The sequence below is a fragment of the Artemia sp. Qi Xiang Cuo genome, chromosome 9 (genome assembly GCF_049724085.1).
Source record: "Artemia sp. Qi Xiang Cuo chromosome 9, ASM4972408v1, whole genome shotgun sequence".
Lineage (NCBI taxonomy): Eukaryota > Metazoa > Arthropoda > Branchiopoda > Anostraca > Artemiidae > Artemia > Artemia sp. Qi Xiang Cuo.
This window is the reverse complement of record NC_142802.1, coordinates 9,074,584-9,099,861: the sequence shown is the minus strand read 5'-3', so window position 1 is coordinate 9,099,861 and position 25,278 is coordinate 9,074,584. Positions and strand designations below refer to the sequence as shown.

Below are 25,278 nucleotides of genomic sequence, written 5' to 3'. Positions count from 1 at the left end.
GTCTGCAAGCAAGTCCAATCCACTTGGCTAACTGTTTCTTTAAGTCTTTCCTCTTCAATTATACTAGGAAACACAAATTTTATAACAATTAATAGATCAAAATAGTTGGCTTTTTATGCTGATTCTAAATATATAATATTGATTAAGTTTAATATTCCCCACCAGAAGCTACAAGCATGTGGAAATTTACCTGATTTTCAAAAAAAGGGGGGCACCAAAAAGGTCAGGCATTCTTCATCAAAAGCACACCTTCAGATTCAGCATATAAGGGAACCCTTCTGGACAAGTTTCAAGCTCCTATCTACAAAAATGTGGAATTCTGTATATGTTGCCAGAAGATACATCACAGATGTTTTTTTCCAGAGATGATAATTATCCAATAATTAGCACAATTTTTAAAAGTAGAAACACTGTATGTAGCAAAAATAAATTTCTTTATATTTTTTTTTTGTGGGGCTGTTTGAAAATTTTTGTTTCCTAGAATAATTGAAGAGGAATGACTTCTATGCCTTAAAGACCTGATTCTAAACTATTATGGTGAGTATATTAGCAAATGTGTCATATAACAAATAAATGAACTAAAACCGAGGGGGAGAGAGAAAACAAAAGAAAGCAATAAAAACTACCCCTCTTAAAGAAAAAGAAATTAATTAATTGTCTTGTGGTTTCTTTTGTATATTGTTCATCTTTCATTTAGGGAACAGTACTATTCAAATTTGGAGAACAGTACCAAAACAGTTTTTGTTCTTTCATAAACAATAGTAAATGAAAAAAAATATAATATAAGTTGTATTTCAAAGATAGGCTGTTTTTTTAATTGGAAAATTGCTGAAAACCTGGCTTCTACCCACCATATTGTCACATCCAGTTTCTTCTCAATATGTTTGATATTTTTCTATTACAGAGAATGGGAGATTCAGAAATCTCATTTTCTTCATTCTTATCAAACACCCCAAATCCATTCCAAAGATAGACTCCCACTCCTTGTATGGTCTCAATTCCATGGGGGCAAGGAGAGGGGCATTGCTCACTTTAAAAGCCCGGGACATCAATAATACTGCAGGATATACAGTACGGTAAGCTTGATGAATGATATACAATAACATATTTTTAAAATGTATTTGCTGATACTATTTTATTTTAGAGAATGGGAACTACAAAAACGTATCTACCTCGATGTTTCTTTGATGTTGAAATTGGGGGTGTGCCAGTTGGAAGGGTTACTTTGGAACTGTTTGCTGATAAGTGTCCATTGACTACTGAAAACTTCAGGGCTCTATGTACAGGAGAAGCTGGCATTGGAAAGGTAATCAATCTCTATGTCAATATTATCTATTGTGCTGGTATTCATTCCCCAGATTTATGTTTTGATTCTTATTTTGACTACTACTACTAACAACTCACTGGAGCACCAAACCACTTGAGGCAAATACAGCTATGCCTCCTCTTCCTTCATCTCAATCTATTCAAAGCCTCCCTCCCTTAGCTGTAATTATAACTAGAGCCTAATGATTATTGAATAATTTTCATTATCTTAAACTGACTGTGGAAAAAAAGGCTCTTGGCCAGACAAAAACAAATTGCTGTGGGGTGGCAATATTGGGTTTTCATTCCCCTTAAAAATAACCATTAATTTAACTTTAGCAGACATGAGGGTCGTTTGAGGACATTAAAATTACAAGAGAGCTTCTAAGTCTTAAATCTAAGCCTCTCTCCACTTATAAACCACTTCTATAAGTTTTAGCTTCTACTTTACTTTGTTTTATAAGTTTTTCATATCGGTGTCTGATATCTGCAAGTGTTGGATATGGTCCAGATGGTTTTATTTGTATTATATAAGGGTTAACTGTAATGTAAAATGCCAGTAGCGTAAACTTTTTTGACCAAATTTATTTTAAAAAGAAGCTGATGACCAAAAAGCTTGAAAATGAATTTGCTTTTGGTATTTCCCTTTTTTTTAGAACCTGTATTGTGTATCCCCCCTTAAGATGGGGGTCCCAAACTTAGCTGGTCTAATCTCTTTTTCAAGAAAAAACATCATTTAGCACCCCCTGGATATTAAGACTCTTTAAATTCTAATTATAATTAAATAGACATTTATAAAGGAAGGCGTAACTTAGAAACATTGATGTTTGAAATAATGAGACTCAAATCGAATCAATAAATGTTTACACAGTTGGGCGGATTCTTCATTTTTTTTTTTTTTTTTCATCAAGACAGTAGTGAATAATTCAATAAGTCTACATATATACAATGCAATTTTCACATTCATTGACATGGTCAAAACAAATACAATTTTCACAATGCTTACACGGTTTAGAAAATAAGAAAGACAAAAATTAAAATAACATACATCTGTATATAAAATTAGGCATCTAAGTTATAAAGGCGAATAGACAATTTATTGGACTCAGAATAGAAAGGTAATACAAAAAAAAAATTAAAGATAAATAACAAAAAATCAAAATCACTGAGAAGGATCAACTTGGTGGACTTTTACTAATTCAATAATCTTTGGCATCACCCTTAAATCACTATAATCACTATAAATCACTATAGTAATTTTTTAGCAGCACCCTTAATTACTATAAATCACTATAGCAATTTTTTAGCAGCACCCTTAAATCACTACATATAGTAATTTTTTAGAAGCACCCTTAAACCACTATAATCACTATAAATCACTTTAGTAATTTTTAGCAGCACCCTTAAATCACTAAATCACTATAATTCACTAGTAATTTTTTAACAATACCCTTAATTCACTATAAATACTCCACTTATAGCTATTACAACTTTCATGATCACTCTGATGCCTAGTTGGGAATAGCTGCCATTGATCCAGCACTGAACAGATTTAATTGCCTCTCCATTTTACTGCCCCTAATACTGTCACAATTTCCAAAATATTTTTTTGTTTTTTATAATTTTTATGGTTCAAACCATTTCTTTCATTTCTTCACTGTACAATAAGAGGGGAATGGTGAAGTGGGGGGAATCCCTGCGAGGGATTGTGCTTCTACCTTACTGTTACTCAAATAGTTTCTACCAAGTTGACCCTCTCTGCTATATGCTGCAGCATGCTGTTGTTTCATGAAATTTGTACAACTGTGGTACATACCTTGAAATTAAAAAAAAAGAAGCTGAATTATAGCACCCCCTCCTAAATAGTTAATTGTTCCTTTCAAAGTATAAAACTACTAGAATATGCTAGTAACCCCACCCTCCCCACAAATAAGCTTTTGGTTGCAGACTCCTATGGCTTTTGGGAGTGGTAATCACCCTTCTTGACATACACTGCCCTATTTCTAAACAATGAGCTTGCATTCATATAACCATAACTGGACAAATTTACCCTCCTATGAAAAACACATTTGATACATTTTTCGGTCCCATAAACATGTTTTATTTTATTTTGAGTTAAGCTTCTTATGTTTTTTTTTCGTTTTTTTTTTAGAGTACTGGTAAGCCATTGCACTACAAAAATGTCATCTTTCATCGAGTGGTTAAAGAATTCATGATTCAAGGGGGCGATTTCTCAGCTGGCAATGGAACTGGAGGTGAATCCATTTATGGTGGAACATTTGAAGGTAATGTAAAAACTGAAAGTTAAAAAAGAAGTTCTCCTTTTGCAGCCAGAGATTATAATTAGGGAACTCAGGAATTTTGGAACTTTAAAATAGCTTTTTTGTACATAAAAAACTCTAAGACAATCCAAAGAAGGAAAAGTTAAAAAAAACTGCCTCAAATGCACTATGTCAAACTTGTTTTTAATTTTGAACGTATTCCTTTGTTTTTTAAATTGCCTACAATTTTTTTTGTCATTAGGATGGGTTAGCATAAGAACAGTATCCAAGCTTTTTGTTCAGGGGGAGGGCTAAAAAAAAATAAATTAAAAACGCATGAAAAATTTGAGGACAAACGTTTCGAGGGGGGATTCAATCCCCCTAAACCCTCCCTTGGACACGGCCTTGGTTAGTATTGCTGACTTTTCAAAATGCTCTTCTCCAAGACAGATTAAGTGTAAAGGTTTTATTAAACGGGGTTAGATTTTGGTGGTTTCAAGTGACTTGGCATGTAATTTTTGGCTGGAACTGTAAGTGCTGGATTTTTGAATAAAGGAAAAAGATCTTCTAGAGCTATTGCTAGCACATACGGCATTGAAACAACATTTCAGCTCCTGTTTTACAGGGACAAGTAGCAAACCTGTCACCCAAACTTATCATAGTGGGGATCGATCCCTGGGCGCGTGATTGCCAAGAAGAGTATCAATCCACTGTGCTACCACAGGGTTCTGGACTTTTTACTGATGTATAAATCTTGATAGAATTAGATGATCTAAATCTAAATGTGGTACTTGTTTTTAACGTTTTTCAATGATGAGCTGTAAGTTCAGAATTATGGTTGATTCTTCATGTTCAAATGTAAAAGCAAGCATCCTTCTTTAAAAAAAAAAGTAACAGAAAAAGACTAAAAGTTACTAGCTATCTTTGATTAACAGATCCATTTTGATTACCTATGTTAGATTAAAAGGGGATGTGGAATCTTTCTGAAATTTAGGCAGGTTCGTTTAGCGAGTCCTCATCTGTCGGTCGTATTGGCAAAAGTATGGTTGCTGTGTAAGGGAGGTATGTAACACTGCGCTAAAACAAGGAAAAGAGCCTTTTGAGTGTTGGATAAATTTGCCTCTCGCCCCCTTCCCCCGACTAAAAAAAAATTGCGTTTATGCTGACCTATTTGAGTATGGAAAGGGCTTGGAAGTATATTTTAGCATGAAGTTAGATAGATTTTGCTTATAGCATGTTTTAAATCTTGTAAATGTCTTTTGTATATACCTTGTTAGTCTGCAAACTGTTTGGTCGTTCAGAATTTAATACTACGTATATTAATATCAATATATTAATACACTAATATACTGAAGTATATATATATTAATAGAGTCGACTATGGCATTCTGATACTTTTCTGCAGCTTTCTCAGACCCTTTGCAGAGGAAGGCTCTCAATTGCTGAGAAGCAGGTGCGTTTCTTAAGCCAAGTACATTTCTCAAAATGGACGTTCATCTTAATGCTTAATTTAACTGTGTTGTTTCAATTGATTTTTCATAATATTATGTTTAGTGATGTATAATTGTACATCACCTGTTATTAAGGAGGGGCAGTGGGCCATTGTCTAGGTGAGGAGGTGGGCAGATGCCTAAAAGAGTGCATTTCAATGTCAAAATGTCTTACTCTCCATGAACCTTCAACCAAATATAGAATGGGGTATGGGGGGGGGATAGGAATTAATCTCTCATCTCAATTCCTTTAGACCCCTAATTTTGATTAAGCTGTTATTCAGGTTTAAGCCTGAATAAGCGTGCTATAGAATGACGTCTCTCTTCTTCTTGCAGAAAAATGCTTTTTTCTATCAGAAATAGATATCCAATCTTTCTTGATTCCAGGGAATATTTTTGGTCTATTATTTTTTTTATTGGCGCTAGCAGGGAGGGAGTAATAGTTGCCCTACCATTGCAACATTCTTTTTCTATATAAAATAAAAGATTACATTCACATAACTAACAACACAGAGGTGGAAAAGGCAAGACTGACCTCATAAGCCTTGCCAAGATTTTTTTGATGGGGGGAGGGGGGTTGGCAAGTACTTCCAGGAATTTTGTCTTCAGCAATTTTAAATGGTAATATTCCTCTTTGAGGAAGGGGTTGATGCCAAAAATATGATCTTGTGATTTTAACCCCCTCCCTTGGAACCTCCGTCCATTGGGTCAAAGTTGAGGGGCGTGTATATTCTCTCTCCTATATTTATTTGGTGAATTAAAAAAGTATTTCATGCTGATTTAGTTGTTATTTTCCAAGAAGCTTGAAAATTTCTAGATCAAACGTGTTTCTGAAAAAAAGTACTTCCCAGGGCCATAAATACAGGTGGAGGAGGAAGAAGGCCTCTTAAATGTACTCCCAACAGGGCCCACTGGCGTGTCCACATGTCCCGTGAGTTATACACCTCCCAGTAATGGGTTAAATCGCATAATGACACAGAACGCCATCGTGGGAGGATCCTGTATGGGAGGACAACTGGGGCAGGGCGTAAGATCCAAATCTATAGACAACGGCATCTGCAAAGGGCTGCCTCTACCCTTTCGCGGTACTTGCAAGACTTGCAGACCCGCGGTACTGGGGACCTTGCGGTCAACTTTATTCCCACTTGAGGAGTAGTGCCCCTCGAGGAAATTGTAGCCTAGTAAACGACACAGCATTTGCACAGAATTGTGACTAATGGATAATTCTTCTGGGATTGGTCTGCTTTGACGGGTGTTTCGACTCTTGTTGATAGAAGAGCATCGCCAAGTGCTGAAAACCATGTTGTGACCAAGATGGGTCCAGGATTGCACAAAGCCTCCATTTATACTGGAGGTTCCAGGGACTTCTTGCTTTCCGATTCTAAGCCGGTTTAAGCGCTTCAGTGTAGAATTGAGAAGATATGTTGATCCCCGTCCTGAACTGGTATACAGGATCATTGCTCTTCCTAAGGCCAAAATATTTTCAATGATTTAAAGAACAGGAAAATCGGAACTTGGAATGTTACGATGTTAAAAAATGACTTTCGTATAGACATTTTGACTGAATAATGCAGACGATTCAAACTGGACTTCTTCGGAGTTTCAGAAACTCATATCCCAGGGGTAGGAAGCTTGAAATTAGGTGATATAGAATTTGTTTACTCTGGCAGGAATGGTGATGGGGTACATAGACAGGGAGTAGGGCTCATGATGAATAGAGAAGCTACCAAGTCTTGTTTAGGCTGGGAAGGTATTAATAATAGAATACTAATTGCTCATTTTATGACTAAAAAGTTCAAAGTATCAGTTATAGTAGTATATGCCCCTGTAGAACCGACTGACGGAGATACTAGTGACTCAGGTGAATGTTACTTACAGTTACAGGAGCAAATAGACAGGGTCCCAGGTAGAAATATGGTGTTTTACTAGGAGATTTTAGCGCCCAGGTCGGTAGAATTAGGGATAGATGGTATCCTGGCTTAGGTAAATTTGGTGTAGGAAAAGGAAACAGTAATGGATACAGACTTTTGTAATTTTGTAAGTATATCAATCTAGTTATAACCAATATGGTGTTTGGTCATAAAATGGCCCATAAGTTAACATGGTATTCATGTGATGGTAAGATAGCAAACCTTATTGATAATGTTATTGTAAACCGAAGACTGGCAGGATATAAGATACTAGGGTATATAAGAGTGCTGTTATTGATGTTAAAAGTAAAGATCACCATCTAGTAGTGTCTAGGGTTAACCTAAAGCTGAAATTTCGGAAGGGTAACTACCTCCCGGGAAGTTATGATGTTGGTAGACTCCAGGATGAAAATATGAGATAAACTTTCCAGGAACAGTTGAATACTAAACTTGAGAGTTCAAAATTTGAAAATGTGGAAGATGGTTGGAAAAATCTTAGAAAAAACAATTTTCAAGTTGCTGACGGTGTCTTAGGGAAGAAAGTTTGGACTGTAGGTAGGAATATTATTAAAAAAGCTTTATAATTAATCGAGAGGAGAGGGGGCTTCTGCAAGAACTATCTGAGTCATAGATCATATGAAAACAAAAGGAATGTAGAGAAAGTGGAGAAAGCATTAAAATATGAACTAAGGAGGTGTGAAGTGGAGGCCATTGATACAATTGCCGAGGATCTGTATGATGCAGCTAGACGGCATAATGTAAAATTTTGTACTGGCATGTTAATAAATTGAGAGGGAATAGGCAATAGGGACTTGTCCCAGTTAATGATAGGAACGGGGCTACAATTAGTGATAAGGAAAGAGTTAAGAGAGATGGACTGAGCATTTTGAGAATGTGCTAAGCCTAATAGAGTTGCAGGAAAAGATATAGAAGAAAATGAAAAAGTTTATGATACCTTGGATATAGGGGAAGATTTGTTTTGTGAGGAAGAATTAGCAACAGTACTAAAAGGATTGAAAATAATAAGTTTCAGGTGCTGATAGTGTTAGAAATAAGTTATTCAAGATTATGAATATGATTTTTGAAAAAGGAGAAGTATCTAACGAATTTAGGAAAACCCTAATTAAACCACTGTATAAGAAAGGTAATAAGAGTGAGAGTGGTAATTATCGAGGCATTAGTCTGGCCTCTGTAGGTAGCAAATTACTTAGTAATATCATACTTTTTAGACTGAGAGATGCTGTAGACAAAGTTTTAAGAGAAGATTGTCAACCAAAATTTCACTCTTAGGTTAACAATTGAGAAGTGCCTTAGTTGTAAAACACCTTTGGTCCTCAGTTTTATAGATTATGAGCAAGCGTTCGATTCTGTTGATAGAAGAGCTTTAGCGAAGGTTTTATCCTTGCATGGTATACCAGACAAGTCCATTAAAGTGATTAGTGCTATGTACGAGAATAACACTGCTGCGGTTAAAGTAGGAAATGAGGTTAGCAGCTGGTTTTGTATTAAATCAGGAGGTAAGCAGGGTTGTGTTTGAGAGATGCTGTAGACAAAGTTTTAAGAGAAGATGGTCAACCGAAATTTCAGTCTTAGGTTAATAATTGAGAAGTGCCATAGTTGTCAAACACCTTTGGTCCTCAGTTTTATAGATTATGAGCGAGCGTTCGATCTGTTGATAGAAGAGCTTTAGCAAAGGTTTTATCCTTGTATGGTATACCAGACATATACATTAAAGTTACTATGGACGAGAAACACTGCTGCGGTTTAGGTAGGAAATGAAGTTAGCAGCTGGTTTTGTATTAAATGAGGAATTAAGCAGGGTTGTGTTCTATCCCCCTTTATATGGATCATTTCGATAGACTTTGTCTTAAGTAGCGCCAGAAAAGTAATGGGAGACCAGGGAATCAAGTGGGGAGGAAAAACTCCTGGACTTAGATTATGCTGATGATTTAAGCATCCGACATGAAACTGTGAGCAAAATGTATGAACTTTTAGAGGTTCTGCGAGTTCAAGGGGTTAGAATAGGTTTGAAGATTAATATTAAGAAGACTAAGTCACTAAGGATAGGAATAAGTGAAGATGAAAAGGTGACGTTGGGTAACGAAAAGATTGATCAGGGGGGCAGCTTCACTTACCTTGGTAGTATTATTAGTAAAGACGGTGGGAGCAGTGAAGATATTACAAGTAGAATAGCCAAGGCTCAGGGTGTTTGTTCGCAGCTGAAAAAAGTTGAGAAGAATAGGAAGATAAGTCTGCAAGACAAGATTAGAATTTTGGAAGCTACAGTGATGACAGTGGTCAAATATGGCTCTGAAGCATGGGCGCCCCGAAAAGCGGATGAAAATTTGCTAGATGTTTTCCAGAGAAATTTTCTACGGATTGTTCTGGGTACTCGGTCGACAGACCATATTTCAAACAGTAAGCTGTACAAAAATGTGGTTCAATCTCGCTTTCTAGGGCTATAATGAAAGAAAGGTTGAGATGCATAGGGCACGTTCTGAAGATGAAGGATGAAAGATTGCCGAAGATTTTCTTTTTCAGCCAACCGTCTAGGGCTAAACGGAAAGCAGGTCGTCCTCGTCTGGGGTGGAAGGATGTCTTACAGAAAGATATAAAGGAAGTGGGAACTTCCTGGGAGGGTGTAAAGATTGCCGAAGATTTCCCTTTTCAGCCAAGCCAACTTTGAATAGATTCGGATGGAGGAGGAGCGTGCGTAGCTGTGCTGGCCTCAGGCGGCTTGATGCTGCGGTGAGTTGTTAGTAGTAGTAGTTTATATATTAATATACCCAAGATTGTATTCGAAGTTAAAAGAATAGACTTGGACTTTTTTCAGGACTAGGCCTTCAACATTGGAATGAGTGAAGTAGAGAGAAAAAACAGAATTTTATGAGTAGGTCTTCCACAGTATATCGATTGTTCTAACCCGTTTTCTTCTTTCTCAAAGGGTTCTAAAGATATTTTGATGTTTCTGTTTTCCCATAACGCGTCGTGTCTTCTTTTTTGACTCACAGAAACTACAGGAAATCGCATCTTTTGATAATTTTCTTGTCACCGCTAGATACCTAAAAAAAATATCCAATAATCACATGCAGTAAAAAAAAAAAAAAAAAAACTGAACACATTATCCCGTTTTTCAGCTTTACTTGGGAGCATTATTTAATTGTCAAGACTGACTAAAACAGTTTTAGCTGCTTTGATATGGTGTTTCTTAAGTTCAATGTATTCAAATTTTCATTTTTTCTAAACAGCTAAGGAAGCGAAAATCAAAATGTGAACATAGCATCGCTCAATGACACAAAATAAAAATATTGACCATACAAATTTAACAAATACAAATGGCATGTCACCTTTACATTACTATCACAGAGATGTTCAGAGGAGTAATATTCGGTTGTTATGGCAATTCACGTAATTTATTGAGCAAAAAATATTTTATTTTTTATTGGATTTTTTATATAAAACATATTTTATTTTTCTGGTAATTTTTGGGCACCAAAACAATAACCATTTTAAATATTAACAGTAACCATTTGAATTTGATAAATTAAATTTTTTGTTCTGAACAACAGCTATGAAAGGGAATATCCTATCTGACTTGACTAATAGCTCTTGCTGGAACGGCGCAGAGAACAATGAGACCAGGCGCCTACAGGTTGATTGATCGCTTGCCATGCTCGTTGCATCTTCCACAGGGATGTGGGCTTAGGCAAGAAGTTGTTGGCTTTCTCTTTCCTCCTAGTGGGGGGTCCTCTGGGACGTTGCCATGGATTGTCGCATAATTTTTTATTTTTTTTCTGTGGACCTAGAGGTATTTTGATTGACAATCCAGATTCTCTCTTGGATTGTGAAAAGGAAAGTCAATTTTCAATCCAAATTGAAAATAAAGTCTGCAACTAGATAGTGTACAGAAATTAAATTTTGGCGCAATACTTGAATAGTTGAAAATGTGGAAAATTGTTACCCATTTTTGTTTAGAAATTCATGATTTTTATTAAGTTGTTCATTTTTATAATTCTGCCTGACTTCTCTCCCCCCGCCCCACCTTACTCTCCCACAAAAATATCATACCATAAGAATTTTGGGACTTTATCAAAGAAAACAACATCAAATATTGAAGATAAAATTATAAAAAAAGAGAAAGAAACTAGTCATATAATATATTAGAAAAATAGATTTCTCTTTTCTAGAATAACACAAAATGTAAACATAATGCAAGAATTTGTATTTTTCTTAAAATATTAAAATTTAAAATCGATAATCCTAGATTGAAATAGGGTTGTCACTTTTACGATTCAAACCAAAATCTAATCCTCGGTTTGTGAATCGCAATCAAAATTCATGATTATATTATGAATAGAAATCGAATTGTCAAGGAGGATGAGCCTAGAGAATCAGCCAATCTGGATTGTCGAGACCTTAGATTCAGAGATATACCTTATCCTCTATAAGGCTGGAATTTGTCATCTTTCCTATAAGGCTGATAATAATAATGATAGTTTGTTTAAGACCCACACACTTAGGAGAAGCAAAGTGAAATTAAAATAGAAAAAAATAGCAACACTATGAATGAACAAACTTAGGTAGTAGGGCTTACTAACAGCCACTGTCATAAAGTGTTTTAGGCTTACTTTTAATATCTGATGCCTTATACTAAAGAAAACGGGGAACCTATAAAAGTTAGATATTCGAAGAATTAATATGGGGAGATATGAATTAAAAACTACTTTGCGCCACTTACAGCGCCGTATATGGCGACTTCGTTAAAAACAAAATCGAAGATAAATGGATAACTGATTTAATGAAATTGTAATTTTATAGGATAATTACTCTGTATCCTTTGAAATACTTTTTTAGAGTCAAAATCCAGTCTGCGTAAATTAGGCTTAGGTTAGCTTAAGAAAGTCTTGAGGGGTAAGTAAGCTAGTGGGTCTTCTGGCAACAAAATTCTGCTTTCTTTACTCTCATTTACGTTCAAAATGCCTGGAAAGGTCAGTATGCAAAAATTTAGGTTAGACTAAAAAGGAACAAACTGCCTAACGCTAGATGGCGTTTTTAATTTTGCTTTTCGACACTAGCGCCAGTTTCTACTCTTATAAGTTTCCCGTAGCCTACTATTTGCCTTATAATCAGTGGTGAGCTTTTTATTTTAGGTCGATAAAGCAAAAATCGTAAATAATGCCACGTGAGGCGTCTCAACGTCGTGAAATTTTAACAAAGGGAATAAACTGACCGGGGACAAAACAGCTTGATCACAGGCAGTTAAAAATTTTCCCATAAAATATTCTGATTATATTTATCTTGATATCCCTGTGGTAGAACAGTGGGAAGATGCTCTCTTGGCAATGCGGGGCTCAGGGATTGACCCCCCGCTCCACCAAGGATGGGAGGCAACTTTGCTACATGTCCCTGTAAAAAAACAGTAACTGAAACGTGGACTCATTGCTCTATGCGGCAGCAATGGCTCTAGAAGGTCTTTGTCCTTTTATATTTACCTTAATTGGTAAATATTTTTGAACAACTGACTTGGATCTTTTTTCGTGAATCATCTACAAGCTTATTACGCATACTTATCTTGCGTAAACAAATGGTGATCTTTCATTAGTTTAGGGTGGAATCTAAAATTAATATTTGCAAACATTCAGAAAGGCTACTGTATTGCAAAAGTTCGTTATAATTAATTCGCAAGTTTAGGAGAGTCTTGTTTAACTAAAAAGTTTGGAATTTGGTGTAAACTTTTGCTGTTGCAATTGTTTGTTAATATATGAATGATGAAAGTTAGGGAGATTTGGTTGGCACACAAAAGGTCGTACCCAGGATTTTTTTTCGGAGGGGGTTTTGCTCAAAGATTTGTTTCGGGGGGGGGGGGTTACACAAAAAAAACTCGAAAAACACATACAAAATTTCTTTATATCCATTTTTGTTTAGTTTTTACGAGTCAAACAAACATTTCGGGGGGGGGGGGTTGAAACCCCCTAACCCCTCCTCCGGGTACGGCGTTGGGCACACACAACAAAGACTGAAACTTAAAAGTTCATTTCTTAGGGTTTTATAACCTTTCCTATGGAACAGAATATGATTCTTAAAAATTTTTGTTTTAGCCCAAATGGTTTTACTAAGAATATCTTACATTTTCTATTTAAGTCGCCTGTTTTGTATTTGTTGAAGCCCCTCTCACCCCGAAAAATTATCGCGTTCGTACGCGCATGTGTTTTTGCTTGACGAAATTCTTTTCATTCCTCAAAATTTATACAATTTTGTTTTCGTTAGTGATTGTACTCTAAAAAAAAGAATAAGCTGCAGTTTCTTTTAATTTTTTGGAGTTCCTCGTATTTTGGAGAAAAAAAAACAAAAAAAAACTAAAAAGCCCAACAAATTATTACGCAGAAACCGTGTGTGCTAGGAAAAATCGAATGTTTTTTAAGATTTACATTGCTGTATTTAATTGCATTACTTGAATTTAGTATATTTTATTCAGTGCAAAATATGTATTTATAAGTCCCGAATATTCATGTTACGTAGGTAATTTCAAAGACCACACTGTCTTTCCATAACGATAACTGACAGTTCGAATAGGGATAAATCCTTTTAATAGACAGTGAAAAAACGGTCTAAAAAAATTCTAGATATATCGATTCCATGTACAGTAATCGTCATCAGTAGTATTTCTACTGATGACGACCACTGTACATGTGATCGAAACATGTAGAATTTTTTTCTGATCGTTTTTTTCACCGTCTATTAAAAGGATTTATCCCTATTTCGAACAGTTATTTAATATTCATATTTCGAAAAAAAAATTGAATTTTTTCAGTAGAATTATATGAACACTGAATATGTTTAAAAAAAATCTTAGGTAATTTCTAAATTCGAAAAAAAATGCATTTGAAGCACAGTGTAATTTCCTTGTGCCAAAAACCGTGTTTTCGGTGTTATTGAAAAAGACCCTGTAGTAAAAATCAAAATTTATGCTATTAAAGATTCATTAATAAATAAAATAAGAAGAATTCATTAATTAGTAATTTATACTAAACGTTTTTTTTACATAACTTGCCTGTATTGCTGTTTCTTTTTGTTTATAGACGAAAACTTAGAATTGATTCATGATCGACCATTTTTGTTGTCTATGGCAAATCGAGGGAAAGACTCAAATGGATCTCAATTTTTTGTGTAAGTGTTTTTTTTTTCTTAGTTTTCCATGTTACTGCCGCTAAATGTTACTAATCTCTTCAGTTTTTTTTTTTTTGCTTTTTGTAGGCTGCAAAAGGAATCGAACTTCGCTTTGGTAGCCGGATTTCATATCGCCTAATGAGTAAAATGTCTTCATGCAGCGAATTTTTCATTGCTTCTTTTTCGGATCAGAGTTATAAAAAAAATTTATGCCGGTAATATTGTATTTTCTAAAAAAAAAAAAAAAAATGTTTATGCACAGAAAAAAATATGTTATTGACATGCTTTTTTAGATAGTTATATAAATCAGTTTTTTTCAAGAATTCTAAGAAAACTTGAGAGATATTTCGCTGTCTCTTTCGCTGTAATTCTAAGAAAACTCTTCAAATCTCATCAATTTTTTGCTTTAATGTCAGGCTGTAATTGAATTTTGCTTTTGTAGCTGGATTTCATATCGTCTAATGAAGAAAAAGTCTTCATGTGGGTGACTTCTTCTTTGCTTCTTTTTCGGATCAGAGTTGTAAATAAATATTTTATGCCCGTATTATTGTATTTAAAATATTTGAAAACCCCCAATTGATTGTACTCTTAATTGTACTCTTGATGTACAACTTGATGTACATCAAAGGTAAGGCAGTTTAGAAGAATTCAAAGCTTAACTTATGCAAGAAAAAATGTAACAGGAATGGGAGTCACCAGTAGAAGAGGGAAAAGCCTCCTCCCTCCTAGGAAACATGAATATATTAAAAATTGTATAAAAAGAGGGAAATGAGAAACCCTCCCATTTCTATCCTATTAAGACATAGATCATGGTAGCATTCAACCCGTCTGCAGGGGCGGATCCAGGATTTTTTTAGGGGGGGGGGCGCCAAATAGGTTGGTAAAAAAATTTTTAGGGGGTGGAGCAAAATAGGTTGATCCGATAAACATGCGTTAGTAGCAAGTTTAATTAACGCAAAATTGACTTAATTAAGTAAATTACACTATGTTAGACTACGCTAGGGGGGGCCCCCTGTCCCCCCTCTGGATCCACCACTGCCCGTCTGGGAAATTCCTGGCGGTGCTCATTGTCACAAGTGAGCATCAATGGTTTTTCTTTTGTTTAGTTCAACAGTCAAGCCCACCTAGCTATATTTAGAACAATAGTGAGAAATCTTACAAGACTTAAGGCTCAAAGTCTTTTTCTTGTAGATATTTGTATCAAAATACATAAGCCCGCATGTTTATTCATATTAACCTGATGAGGGTCAGTAACCATAATACAGAGCTGGCCAATTGTACTTGATGTACTTGATGTACATTGATGTACAATTGATGTACTACTTAATTGTACTCTGCAATAACATTACCATTGATTTAGGACATATTTATAAGTAGCAAGATTTTTATTTTAATATAAACCATTGTTTCGATACGAGTTAAATCTCTATTATTTCAAGTCTCAATATCGTTCAATATTAATCTTTACTTCTTATCGAAAGATACTTGTCCTTAATTTAACAAAAGTCAATCCACAAGCGATGACTCAGTAAACAGCAAAATGCCTCCCATACACGGTTATCAAAATAAAAATTTGAATTGAATTTATCAAGTATTTTGGGCAATAGGTTGCATCAAGACTGGGCTGGGTAATTGTAGACAGAGAAAAGCCAAGACAGATAGTCCAAGTAACTTCTGCGGGAAAAAAGACCCTGTTGAGGGGGAACATGTTCGGCACGCTAGGTTGACGTGACATATCTCTAAATTAGAGATTTGTGTCTAAGTTAGAGATTTGTCACGAAATTAGAGATTTGTCTCTAATATGCCTTAGCGTTAGCTAAGGTGTAGGTACATGCTTGGAATACCTTTATAAGCACTAATATGCAATCCTATGATGTTCTGGGGTGTCTGAGATGCCCCCTGCCTAGAGCCTTAGGCATGCTGATCAAGAATTCAAAAAAGAGGCAAACAAGGCAGACCCGCCTATGGTCTTAAGAAGGTTGACCAAGAATTTAAAATTGACATAGGACCATGAATTTGCTTGAAATAACAGGCAAAACAATCGTTTAAAGCCATTTTTATCTTTCAAATAGTACCTATTCGTTGCCTAAGCTTAGCCCAACATTCTTGAAAAAAATTTGAATTTTTCACACATTTTTTAAATTTTTGGGTCACTTGCCCGAGACTCTGGGCAAGTGAGGTGGGCACCTTCAAAAATTTGTCCCAACTTCCACTCTCGCCTTGGAACTTATTCACGGATACCTAAAACCATCAACGGTTAGACTGTTGCCCTAGCGGTAACCCTGCCTTGCTCTACACACATACCAACAATATATTTTTATTTTTGTTTTCCCTTTTCACATGGGGTCCCAATCTAGCTCATGTCCATCGCTTAGCATTCAGGCCTTGACAAGTAAAGCCCAGATAGTCGGTCGACTGGCTGCCAGTGGAGATAGGCTGGTCGACTAAGACCCCAATTCTGAGCTAGGTGATTTCTACCATTCAGGCTGGAGGACTAAGACCCCACCTCTGAGCTCGTGGATTTCAACCATTCTGGCTGGTGGACTGAGACCCCAATACCAGGTTATACCTGGTTCGGCACGGGAATTTCTTCTGACATGTTCGAAAATTTCCGACATGTCAGAAACACTTTCTGACATTTAGTTTTTGGAAAGGCATGCCTGCCTAGAGTCTTAGGCATGATGATCAAGAATTTAAAAAAGAGGTAAACAAGGCACACCCGCCTCTAGCCTTAAGAAGGTTGACCAAGAATTTAAAATTGACATAGGACCATAAATTTGCTTGAAATAACAGGCAAAACAATCGTTTAAATCCATTTTTATCTTTCAAATAGTACCTATTCGTTGCCTAAGCTTAGCCCCAAATTCGGAAAAAATTGACATGATTTTTTAGATAGTTATTTAAATCATTTTTTTCAAAAATTCTAAGAGAAGTTGAGAGAAATTTCGCTGTCAATCACCCCTAACTCTTCAAATCCCTTATCAATTTTTTGCTTTAATGTCAAGCTGTAACAGAGTCGAATTTTTGTAGCCGGGTTTCATACCGTCTAATGAAGAAAAAGTCTTCATGCGGGTGACTTCTTCTTTGCTTCTTTTTCGGATCAGAGTTGTAAATAAATATTTTATGCCCGTATTATTGTATTTAAAATATTTGAAAACCCCCTGTTTGTGCACAGGAAAAAAAATATATTATTGACATGCTTTTTTAGATAGTTATTTAAATCATTGTTTTTTCAAGAATTCTAAGAAAACTTGAGATAAATTTCGCTTTCAATCACCTCTTTTTTTCAAAAATTCTAGGAAAACTTGAGAGAAATTTGGCTTTCGATCACCTGTAACACTTCAAATCTCTTATCAATTTTTTGCTTTGATGTCAGGCTGCAAAAGCGTCGAATTTCGCTTTGATGGCCGGATATTATATTGTCCGCATGAAGAAAAAGTCTTCATGCGGACGACTTTTTCTTTTACTTCTGTTCCGGATCAGAGTTGGGAAAAAAGTTTTTTTTGTTTTTTTTGTCGTTAATATTATATTTAAACAAAACCCTTCTGTTTATACTCAGGAAAAAATATTCTATTTACATGGTTTTTGAATAGTTATTCAAATGATTTTTATGTATATAAAGATTCTAGAAAAGCTTAAGAAATTTCGCTTTTAATCACCCATAATAGTTTGAGTCGCATATTCAATTTCTTCGGAGCATAAGTTTGTAAAACAAAGCTTTAATGCTTGACGTTCTTTAGATATATTCGTTTTATTCAGAAATTATCTGCTTCAGATTTATCAACAACTTTAAGTTTATTTTCTTTATTTAAAATTTCTGTTCTGAGATGATAGAGAAGTTTATAAAAGAATATTTTTCATTATTGGCCAGATGATATTTTTTTTAAAGCAATCATGGGGAATGATTCTGATGAAAAAACTGTGTTAGATCTGACTTTTGAATTTTTGGACTCTGAAGCTTAAGTATTATTTTTAATCCAACGTCGATGCATCTAGGCCTCATTTTATGTTTCAAAAGGGAAATGTTGTTTTTGAAATAGAACATGCTTTGTGATATTTCTCTCCTTTTTTTCATTGTTCCATGCCAAATAGTAGGATTTTGACTTCCTTTTATGTGGCCTTGTATTTGTTTTGAGACCATATTAGGTGATATTTTTCTCTTTTCTTTCACTTTTTGCATGTCAAAATGGAGTCTAACTTTGATTCCCATTTATGTGGAGTTGTATTTATAGACCACATTTTATGTTTCAAAAAGAAAGTGTTGCTTTTGGAACAAAACATATTGTCTGGTATTTTTCTCTCCTTTTTTTCACTTATTTCATGCCAAAAGGGAGTCAGACTTTGACTCCCTTTTTGAGGCCACATTTTATGTTTCAAAACGAAAGTTTTGTTTTTGAAACAGAATATGTTATGTGAATCTTTTTTCTCATTTTTCACTCATCCAATGCAAAAAGGGAGTCAGACTTTGACTCCTATTTGAATTTTTTGGGTAAGCATCATTTAAAGCTTTCTTTTAGAATACAAAGAGAATTTATTTGAACGGAAATTTGGAGACCTAGTGCCTTTTTGAGTAGAAAAAAGAGAGCTTGCTACAGCAAAAGGCTAATTTCGCCACAGCAAAGAGCTGATTTCTGGCATTTGCCCTGCTCAACAGCAATTTTGGCACGAATATTACCGAGATGCTCTTTCGCAGAAATTACGAGAAGTAACGACATGGTGTTTATAATTTCCCAATCTCAGAGGTCCAGCTTCTGGTTCCAATCTGGTGCGTGGTAAAAAATTCGTCCCTAATCCTACATACAGTATAAAAATTAAACTGATATTATGGACTGTTTTGTTGTTCACCAGCTATTAGGTTAGAAGCCAGATCACTTTGCATTTTTTTTTTTCATAATATCATAACGTGTTTAAAAACGCGTTGCCCCCTCATATGGCAACCATGATGAGGATACTTGAGGCTTAAAAACACATTTTTAGGACATATTTATTTATTTTTTTTAAAGACAATATACCATAATTCCCTCTTCTCTTTTCATGGCTCACAATTTTCAGAGTAGATTACCAAACATGTTCCAAGCTAAGAGTGCACTTGAGATCACGTTATTACAAATAATGAAAATAGACATGGATGCTTTTGTGTTTACTCTACGCCCAAGGCTCCCAATAATTTGTCAAAGTTTCAATTATGAGTTGTAACAGAATCTACCAGCCGCATCTTAAACTTTCCAATGAAAGGTGCTCTGGATGAATTGGATGAACATATGGATTCTACATCAAACCTCCGCACAACCAAACATCAAACCTCTTCTTATGGATGAATAAGGGATGCAACGTGCGTATGTCAGCTGATGGGTGGACAGCCCTCATCTTGCTACGAAAACGATACTTATAGGAAACTTGAATTTTATTTTTCAAAGCAAATGCATTAAATATGTTTTGTTAGTATTGTGATCCAAAAGTTGAACTTTAATGTAAAGACCGGGAATACAGGGAATAATAGTCCGCTTCATAGCTAAGATAACCCTGCGTACGGTGTTAAAAATGAAAAGAAATTAAATAGAAAAATTATTTTTTACAATTGAAGTAAAGAGCGACATTAAAACTTAGAATTAATAAAAATTATCATGTTAAAAGGGGTACTTACTCTCCTCAGCCCTCGTTCTTGACGCTAAAGTTTGAATTTTCCCGAGTACTTCAAAAACACATGCTCTAACACGGGTAATGGAAGTAGAATCGAAAGTTTTTTTTTGTTCACTTTTTAGTCTACAAATCTATCCTATTAGCTAGTTGGAATTTTTGTGGGCCAACAATATCGGTAGAATAATTCTATAGACGGTAGATTTTTTTTTTATGTTTTAATTTTCTTTTAGTGTAATCATTAACATTAACATCTAAAAGCCTTACCCTTTGCAAGACGTTTGTCCACTAGCCATGCTAATTTGTCGGCTGACTTTAATTTTTGGCAATCATAGCTGAGCCCAAAAAATAGCTGGAACTGTTTTTTTTTTACTTAACTGCCGACGTCATTGTTCGAAGCCCTTTCCCTTTTGTGAGACACTTATCTGTTAGTCAAGCTAACGTGTCGGCTAGCATCAATTTTCGACAAACATAAGTGTGCCGAAAATATAGTTAGAAAATAGGTCTATAGATTAAAGACTTTTTTGTATAAAAGAAAAAAAAATTATTGATAGCCTAAAGCCTAGAACTCTGTGAGACACCTGTCAGCAAGCTAATCCAAAAACTGACGAGCATGTAAAAAAAGAAATGTAGCTTTTATTTTACAACCAAGTAAATAATTAATTATTGACGTATAGGCTATACAAAAGTCTGTGTGTCGAAGGCTTGGAATACCGGGCGTTGTTATATGGGCCTCTTTTTGTGGGAAGGGGCTTGAGAAATCTCATAAATTCTACTTCTAGTTCATTGTCCTTCTATATTTCATTTGAAACATTCAAAGGGACTTTTCGTGATTTGAAGCAATTCTTATGTGTTCTCATTGTAGTACTACAGAAGTGGCACCACACCTTGACGGGTAAGTTTCTTTCTTCTTTATTTTTTTTTTTTTAATGTTATGGTTACTACATACATGCTACATACGTACAAAAAGATAATTACATCAAGAGATACACAAAAAGAATTGATAGCAATTAGTTTTGTGATATGTACTGTAGTGGTATATACTACAGCAATAATACTAGGCCTGCTACTACTAACAACTCACTGCAGCACTAAACCGCCTGAGGCTAAATCAGCTACGCACGCTCCTCCCCATTCCAATCTGTTCAAAGCTACCCTTCCAAGAAGTTCCCATTTCCCTTAAATCCTTCCTTACGACTTTCTCACACTCCATTGGGAGACGATCTGCTTTTTGTTTGGCTGAGGAGGGTTCACCAAAAAGGACAATCTTTGGCAATTTGTCATCCTTCATCCACTAGAACGTGTTCGTGTCATCTTAAATTTTTCCTCATTCTAATCCTAGATTGAACCCTGGGATTGAACCACATTGTTCGTACAGATTACTGTTTGAGATACGATCAATCAGTCGGGTACCCAAAACAATCCGTAGTTAATATCTCTAGTCAACATCTAGCAATTCCTTTTTCGTATTTTGAAGCGCCCACGCTTCATAACCAAACTTGGCTACTGTCATTACTGTAGCTTCCAATGTTCTCATTTTGGCCCGCAGACTTATCTTCTTATTCTTCAAAAATTTTTTTTTATTATGAAAAAAAAAAAAAACAGTTTGGAATGGACCTGTAAATATAGAATCTCTGCCTTTCTAGACTTTACAGAATATGAAAGGCTGTGTAAGTACTGCCTTTGATATTGCGGGTTCTATGTATTATTGTTTTTCAACAGGCCACTTTATATGGAAGGGGTTGTTGGAGAAACGTCTCCGCTCATCTACACTACTTCAAGATTTACATTGATTACAAGGTTAAAATGATTCAAGTGATTACATTGATACTTTACAATTTAGTACTTTTTCAAGAGGGAGTAAAAGAAACATGCCTCAAATGACTAAACGAAAATTGGGATTAAAAAAAAGTCAACCTAACTATAGTACATAAATCTAGAAGACGAGGAAGAATCCAATACAAGCTCTGATTTTAACTGAATAGATGGAGCTATTTTTATCAAAGCATAACAATTCTAAAAACTGTCGACCTGGCTGATGTATTTCAGTATATACCTTAGACCCAGTTTTTTAATTTCTATGAAAGGTCCTTCACATCAGTATAAAGGGAAATGAGTCTAGTTCCCATGTCTTAGGATAGGATTAGAACAGTGGGATGCTGGTAATAGGCTAATTTAGGTAATTTTAGCATAATTTTAGTAATTCTACAACAGTGCGATTTCTCTGTTAAGAAACAAATTGTGGATCTAGGATGTATTAATCTGCAAAATCATCTTTGTTTTTGTCATGAATCTGTATAATATTCTACAATCTATACACATGTATTTTTGTTTAGTTACTTTTTTAAAATTATTTACAATGCTTTTATTATAAATTTTCATTTATCAAATTGTTTTTGTAATATTCTTTATGTTTATATATATATATATATATATATATATATATATATATATATATATATATATATATATATATATATATATATATATATATATATAATGAATAAACTTTTAGTGGTTTTGCGAGTTCAGGGTGCTGAATTAAGTTTGAAAATTAATGTTAAAAAGACTAAGTCCCTAAGGCTAGGAATAAGTGAAGATAAACAGGTGACGATGAGTAACGAAAAGATTGATCAAGTGCAAAATCCAATAAATTGCAAAATTCTTACTTTATAACATGCAATAAATTTATATTAAACATATTTTATGGGTTATTTCCACTTTAATTCACGTTTTTCTCACTATATTTTTGCTTTATTCTTTGCATTTTGTAATATTTTCCGCATGTATTCGTATTTGAAATATTTTGAAAAATTTGACATATAGTTTCACAAATAATTAATTTAAGTAAAAAAAAAATATTGCCCCCTCCCCTTAATGGTGTTTATATGGTCTAATTGAATATATAACAAAAAACAGCTTTTTGAAACTTCTGGAATCTGTAAAACAAGTACTTAATAATCTTCCTTGACAAAGAAGTAGATGGTGCTCAGTATTGTAAATAAAACACCGGAACACAGGAAAAGTTAACATTTAAAACCATAAAAATTTCAAATAAAACAAAAATATATTGGAAAAACATGGATTAAGCGACTATAAAAAAGCTGTTTAGTATATATTTTCTGCTTATTATAAAGTACAAAATATAGAATTTCCTTCAGAAGAGAGCCATAGAACAGACTGTTACTATTTGTTTAAGCTGTTTTTTCCCTTTCATTGTTAAATGCTTCGTGCTTTAGAGATAGTAATGAGAACTTAAAGAAAAAGGAAAAATATAAAATACAGCTGGCGGTTAGGTGACTGTGCTGGAGTCAGGATTTCTGAAAGAAGCGTATGGTAATTTCATTATCTATGTATTCTAATAACTAACTCTCTATAATTTGTAGTTCTTAGAAATTTTTTAAATTCAGTTTTCCTTTGTTTTGAATTTTCAATATTGCTTAATTCTTAACATTTTCGACAATGTAGTTATTTTTATTAATTTGTATCCTCATCTCGTCACCTTCAAAACTGTTTCGCTTTTTCCCTCTTTTATTCTCTTTCTAATATATATTTTATTAAAGTATTTTTAGTATTCTATTAGTAAAGGAAATGAGCTATCTTAGTATCATCAATTAAAACTGATTTTCCATCTTAAGTAGGCTATAGGGATTTTCCACCTTAACTATATAAACTATAAATATATAAACTAAATCAACACTCATTCAGGGATTACAAAAAAGGTTACAAGAATCTCAGAATAGTTCAGCTTGAAGCTTTAGATAGACGTTGAAATAAGATGTCGGCATTGAATGTCGAATTCTAAGTGGACTAAGGAAATTAAAGTTAGGACGATCATTAAACAGGTTACAAAAAAGTCGGAATTCCTCGACTTGACGCTTTAAAAACATGTAAATATGTGAAAGAAATCGATATATAACTATCGATTTTTAAATACAGGAAAAAAAAATCAACAAACATTGAGGGATTTACAAATCAGACTACAGGTTTCTCAGAGTAATTTGTTTTGAAGCTTTAAATAACAGGCATTGAAATATATCAACGAAATTGACATATAAATGTCGGTTCTAGTATAAGAAATCGGTATATCGGCATATAAATAAAGGAAATTGGCATGTAAATATCGATTTCAAATATGTTAACAAATTGACACTCGTTAAAGGATTTAAAAAAGAGTTCGTAATAGTTCAGAATACATCAGTCTAAAGCATTAAAGAAAGATATATATATATGAAAAAAAACATCGACTCTGTGAGCTTAAGAATCAGCTCGAGAAGAACTTTCTGAAACAACTGTCAGTATGACAGATAACTGGCTGATATACCATCAATATAACTATGTCTACCATCAGAATCTAATAAGTTGTTAAACTGTTTTGTATACACAAGAGGAGGAATGGGGGCTTTAAGAATGTCGATTTCTAATATATAAAGAGACAATAACTCGACTTGACGGTTTAAGCCGAAAGAAATCGAAACATATAAAGAATTCGATTTATGTACGATTATTTATAAAAGGCTTTACGTTGGCTAGGTAAGCTTATCACGCTGGTTTACATAAGGTCCCTATGAATTTAACATAGTTTCTGATCGGTGGATTATGTTGAATGTAGCGTCATCTTTAGTCCAAATACGATACACATTTCATACTAGGTGTATTGGGTCTGAGCAAATACGTCACAACCTTTGTTCAGTTGCTAGCGGTTGAACCAAAAAAAAAAAGTTTTTTCATAGGCTTCTCGTGATGTGGCATCGCTAATGAAGAGAAGGCTAAAAATTTTCATGTATAACCATAAAATTCCAAACAAAGCAAAAGAAATCGAAACATATAAAGAATTCGGTTTATGTACAAATATTTATAAAAGTAGATACAAAATTGACCAATTCAGGTATTACAAAATCGATAACGGAAGTGTCAGTTCAGCTCGGTGGGAAGGCTTATCGTTAAATTCAGTACATTGTTAAATTTTTGCATCGGTTTTATTCTTTCCATAGTTTACTTACCCATAACCAAAGGAAACATGTATTCAAGCGAAGCACAAGAAAAATGGCTGTAAAAAGAAACAGAAAAGAATTGCAGGGCTGTATCCAGACTTTTGTCCGTGAGTAGGGTACCAAAATAATCTGTATCGTGGGAGGTTACCAAAAGAATGAGTTGTCTAACGGTCCCAAAAAGGGGTTTGGTATACATGCATTTGTATATTAACTTACGAGTCAGAGAAATATTTTGTAATTTTTGTTTTTTGCAACTCTACGAGCAATTTTCCGAGTCGAATAAATATTACCATGGCGGGGGTTGGATTCAAACCGAGTTCTCTTCCCCAGTGGGTACGGCCTTGGTTAATTGATCCCTTTTGCAAGGCAAACGATGTTTTAGTGTTTTGGCATGAATTATCAAAAACATGCAATAATATTTGGTGCAAAAGAAAAACTAAATCTGGATTAAAGCTTTTCTTCTGACGTATGACTAAATAACTTGAGAAAACTCGTTTTTATCATTGGAAGAAGC

The 25,278-nt window shown here is 34.5% G+C and overlaps 1 protein-coding gene across 3 annotated transcripts in view; it reads left to right on the top strand.

The window, feature by feature from the left end:
• Positions 1-25,278, top strand: part of Moca-cyp (nuclear cyclophilin protein Moca-cyp) — a 100,988-nt gene that overhangs the window by 29,350 nt on the left and 46,360 nt on the right. The window contains exons 2-5 of one of the 3 annotated variants that reach the window (XM_089094273.1): positions 1,145-1,306; positions 3,458-3,590; positions 14,046-14,133; positions 20,636-20,665. In XM_089094273.1, the coding sequence (XP_088950399.1) occupies positions 1,148-1,306; positions 3,458-3,590; positions 14,046-14,133; positions 20,636-20,665 (410 nt within the window). In that variant the 5' untranslated portion in view covers positions 1,145-1,147. Of the gene's footprint in view, positions 1-1,143; positions 1,307-3,457; positions 3,591-14,045; positions 14,134-20,552; positions 20,666-25,278 lie in introns of those variants that run through there. The other 2 variants (XM_089094274.1, XM_089094276.1) reach the window with 2 other exon arrangements.